Source organism: Phytophthora infestans, genomic scaffold (assembly GCF_000142945.1).
Source record: "Phytophthora infestans T30-4 supercont1.10 genomic scaffold, whole genome shotgun sequence".
Taxonomy (NCBI): domain Eukaryota; phylum Oomycota; class Peronosporomycetes; order Peronosporales; family Peronosporaceae; genus Phytophthora; species Phytophthora infestans.
Window position 1 is genome coordinate 218953 of NW_003303749.1, and position 4812 is coordinate 223764.

The following is a 4812-nucleotide window of genomic DNA, read 5'->3' on the forward strand; positions in this document are numbered from 1 at the left end:
CTGCACGGGTTCCAGTGCATTAGCGATCGTGGCCTTGTATCGTTCCGGATCCTTGTCTTCGAGGGAGGTGAGAGCGTCGGCTAGAGGTCCATCGTAGTGCAGCGTCTTCTTATTGTCTCGGCCGGGCTGGCCGCCCATCCAGAACATCAACGGGCACTTATCGAGGAGCGTGAGAAAGGCATAGAAGCCCCAAGTCTCAATGCACAAGCTCATGAAGGCGACTCGGGCTTGAACAGCTCGCATCTTCGCCTTCCGGCGGTTATTCTGCGCCGTCTCCGATGCCAAAGGCGCGTACAGAGCCCACTCTTAAAAGGCACGCCGATGCATCATTCAGAAACGCCAATGGGCACGATACACAGCGCGGAAACGGATAGGATTGTACCATTGAGGTCGTCCGGTCCACGGGTAGGCGATACACCAAGGCTTCTTTCCCGCTGCTTCGGTCTTGGCGAGGATCGAGTAAACGGCAGCCTTCACGGAGTCTGATGCGTCAGGATTCAAGTCGATCAACGCCTTATACTCCGCGGACGGAACGAGTGGAGATGGTGACGGAGCAGGCTTGTCACTACTGCGTAGTTTCTTGGTCGTCTTGACAGGCGGTGGTCCGCTACGGGTTTTTCGCTTGCTACGGGTGGTCTTCTTCGCAGACCAAGTGGCTGAAGCGGTGGACGACTTGGCAGGCGACGGTGCTGGAGCTGAGACTCCGGGCTGCGAAGGCATAGCGACTACGGGACCGTGCAGAGAAACTGGAGACCGTTCCTCTAACAAGTCATCCACGAGTTGGTCCAGATGCGCTAGACCTGTAGATAGGCCGTTGCCTTCCAAGTGTCCTCGTAACTCGGTCCAGAACTCCCGCTTGATGGCCTTGGCGTCGTCGCCTGGCGTTCCATGTTCGTCGTAGTCGAGTGCTGCGTCGAAGAAGGCCTTGAAACGCGTGCGCTCTGCTGCTGACAGACGCTTGGACATGGCGAAAGAGAGGCTGTTGCCGTCGAGAAATGCTCGGTGCTGGGATAGTTGGAAGCTGACGGATAAGTTTCTCTCGAAAGGTTAGTGGCTGACGGAAGGGACACGTCGGAGAAAAGACGTTAGCGACTGGGTGCAAAAATGGAACGACGTGAGAGATAACGATTTGGGTGACTCGTGACGACAGTTGGGACGAGGATGCTAACGGACAACACTGGCTGGATCTCTCAGTCTTAAGCGGCGTCATTTGAGAATGGCGGAAGTGCTGGAGAAGTGATTTCACTGGAAGGGTTGTGGTGTCGCCGACTGTTCAGTTCCCAGAGATGGGAGACTGGAGCGATGGTGGGGCTGTGCTGTGGCTGGCATCGTGGCGTGGGGTTGTCACGACTTCTTTACGGAACGTGGGGATGGGCATTTGGTGCTAGTGCGCTGGATTGCTGTACTACTATCTGGTTCTTTTGGTACACTTGTAGTGACAGATTTGTCACTACTGTGCCGAGGCGCGAACGCGAAGCACTGGCCTCTCAGGGGAATACGCGTGTATTTTGGTCACGTTGTTGTTCCTCGTTCCTATGGCGGTACTCCGGAACTACGAATCTCGATTTGGAATATTTGGACGATTGTGCCTTAGGTCGTGTGCGAGGCGTGGCATCACTCGTTCTGCCTCTTCGTTCCTGATGTGGTGCAGCTTATCTGGACGTCTTCCTGTCGTTACTTGAGGGCTATGGCTGAAGCTGTGGTTGCCTCGATTGATCGTGTGGGCGAATATCTAACTGGTGTCTATCTCGTGATGCAACTGCTAATGTCTCTCATGTTCTACTTGCCACGCGTGCTGTATGAGGGCGTGGAGGGCGTACTATGCGGATGGATGGGCGCCGCATTTGTTTCGTTACTAGTTGACGTGGTGCTGGAATTCTCGATCGCTTGTCTCTATTGGAACGCGTCGGTGCTGACGCTGGGTTGCTATAGTCACGCTACGAGGTATTATTGGGCCTCGCAAGCAGGTGGAGTCGATCGATCTGGCATTTCAACGGCTCAACAAGGGTGGACTAAGCTCGGGAATAAGAAAGAGCGCCGGGAAGGGAGAGAGAAGGCCAGCCTCGACCTTGTGCGTGGCAGTCCGAGAAGTGGAACGTTCTGTGGAAAGGGATTCAAGCGGAGCTTCGATTGGAACGACACCTGTCGTTCCGGATTCGACGACCACCACTACCGCCGGACATGCTGAAGGGAACGAGGCTCGGCGAGGACTCCGAGCGTCAGTCGGGGAGAATTGTCACGGTTTACGGCTGGCAGAAGGACTGGCTATTCTGGACGAGTGTTTCCGACAGTTTAGTGCACGGCAGAAGCTTAGTGCCTCGTCTGACTATCCCGTCTCTACTACTCAGACGGCCTCGTTCCAAGTCTGACGTGGAACCAAGGAATCCAGACAGTGGGAGGGTAGTGAAGTTGAGAGTGATGTCGGTCAGGATGGGGACTATTAGGAGATACTTTCGGAGGTAGGAGAGCAGGTAGGGAAGCTCTCAGTCGTGATTTTCCTTCTTTCAACAGAAGTGCTCAAGAAACAGAAACAAGAAACAAGTTAATACATTTGCTTTACTTTTACGTCTAAGCTCCTACGTCGCCGGCTTACATAAGATACACGACCCCGACGAGAGAAGGAGACCGCGACACAAAACTTTCCGACTTCGGCTTAAGTGCTGTTCGAACCTCCGCAGCAATGTCCAAGACAGCAGGAACTTCCACCCACATATCAGGTGGCTTGCGTTGGCGTGCTCCAGAATGTCTGAGTGAGCGAGCAGCTTTCGCCTCCGATGTGTACTCTTTTGCCATGTGCATCATGGAAGCTGTGCTCGATGAACCCCCGTTTGCTTTTCTCAGTGATGATGATGTTCGCGACAATATTAGGAATGGCAGAATTCCTGGACGTCCCGAAGCTATGCCTGACAGTGTGTGGGAGCTAGTAGTCTCCATGACGTCAAAGGACCCCGCAAGTCGGATCAATCTTCAACAAGTACTTGAAAAGCTTAAAGTTGTTGCTGACGATGAGGCCGATTCTCATCCACACGCGCCAGTCACGAGCTGTAAATCCTGCAACTTGGCGATTTTTGATGGGTCCAGTATTTGCTTAAAATGTCGTGCAGCAACACAGCGTATGGGTGCTTCACAAGCTGCTGAATTCGTGCCGGTACTTAGTAGGCTATCGGGATCAAATCCGGCTATTGTTCAGAGTGAACTTTCACCAGAACCTGTCGACGTTGTGGATCTGTTGAAATCACTTGACGGCAAGTCAGCAGACGAGAAAGAAATACTTCTATTGATGCTCTTGCAAGCTTGTGTTAATGATGAGAAGCGTCAGATGCTTTACGACGCGAACGGAATTAAGGTGCTGGTAGACTTGGTCAGGAATGGCCGCACGTATTTTACTCAACTGTACGCACTGGAATGCTTACATTGGGCGGCAAGCTCAGACGCAAAGGTAGCCCCGTCCGATGTCAGCGCCCTCCGTGATTGTGTCAAAGATGTCCCATCACAACACCATTTGTCGGCGGCGGATGCTTTGCAAAACAGTTCTGATGACGGAGATGAAAAAGCAGCGCTACGCTGTGCCTGCATCGCAGCGAAGGGAAACAACGATGATTTTCGAGATGCTGAAGCAGTCGAAAGTGGCCAAGAAACCCAAAAGTTGTGGTTTGGTTTGGTCCCGTCACTAGCAACACTCTTGCAAAACGGCAACGACACTCAGAAGATGTGGACAGCGAAAGCGATGGGCAATCTCGCTCTGAACAACGAAGATATTCGAAGCGAGATCGCGCGGAAAGATGCAATTCGATACCTCGTCGCACTTGTTCAAGTCGGAACGCCAGAGCAAAAGCATCGAGCAGCGTATGCGCTTGGAAACCTTGCACTTAGCAAAGAAGCTCACAATATGATCATGCGGAAAGGGGCTATTACGCCACTCTTGACACTGATGCGCACAGGGAGCCCCCAACAAAAGAATGGCGCAGGGTGCGCGCTTGGAACCATTACGCGCTCCAGCTACACCAACCTTTCGGCCATTGCGCACGAGACATCAGTCGCGTCACTCGTCTCAATTTTGCTTGTCGGGACTGACGAACAAAAAGAGAGTGCTGTGAATGTACTGGCCGATTTTGTGAAAAATGAGAAGCAGTGTGCAGAGATTGCAAGTCAAGGAGCTATCTCTCCACTCGTCGCCCTGCTTCAAACCGGAACTACCGGACAGAAACAAAGAGCTGCTGCGGTTCTAGCTGGACTCGCGAAACGTAAGGAACATTGCGAGGAGATTGAACGCGAAGGTGCCGTCAAACCTCTTGTCGAACTTCTCCATGTTGGCAATGACGAGCAAAAATTATCTGCAACAGCTGTTTTGGCAGGCTGCTCAAATGATGCTGAAACTTGCGATGCAATTGCCCGAGAGGGTGGCGCTTTTGACAAGTGGAACAGAGAGGCAAAAAGAAAGCGTGGCTGTTGTATTATCTGGTCTCACATACGACGATTCACACTGTGATTCTATTGCTCGAGCAGGAGGTACTGTGCCTCTCGTAGCATTGTTGGGAACTGGAACCGACAAGGAGAAGTGCTCCGCAGCTCTTGCGCTTGGTAACTTGGCCAATAACGACGGAAGTCGTGCCGAGATTGGTCGAGCAGGCGCAATCGAACCTCTTATTGCACTTCTGCGATTTGGAACTGACAAGCAGAAAAGGTTTGCCGCGTTTGCATTAGGGAGTCTCGCTTGGCACAATGATCCAAATTGTCTTGACATCGCTGGAGCAGGGGGTATTGTACCTTTGGTGGCTCTTCTAGCCAGAGGTACCGGATGACCAAAAGTAC

At 52.5% G+C, this 4812-nt stretch overlaps 1 protein-coding gene across 1 annotated transcript; it reads left to right on the plus strand.

Moving 5' to 3' along the window:
* Positions 1-3115: 3115 nt before the first annotated feature.
* Positions 3116-4802, plus strand: PITG_06744 (uncharacterized protein; the record flags this gene model as incomplete). The annotated part of the gene is made up of 3 exons (XM_002904692.1): positions 3116-3148; positions 3191-4277; positions 4705-4802. 3 exons carry the CDS (start codon positions 3116-3118, stop codon positions 4800-4802), a joined length of 1218 nt encoding a protein of 405 aa, XP_002904738.1.
* Between the last annotated feature and the right edge of the window lie 10 nt (positions 4803-4812).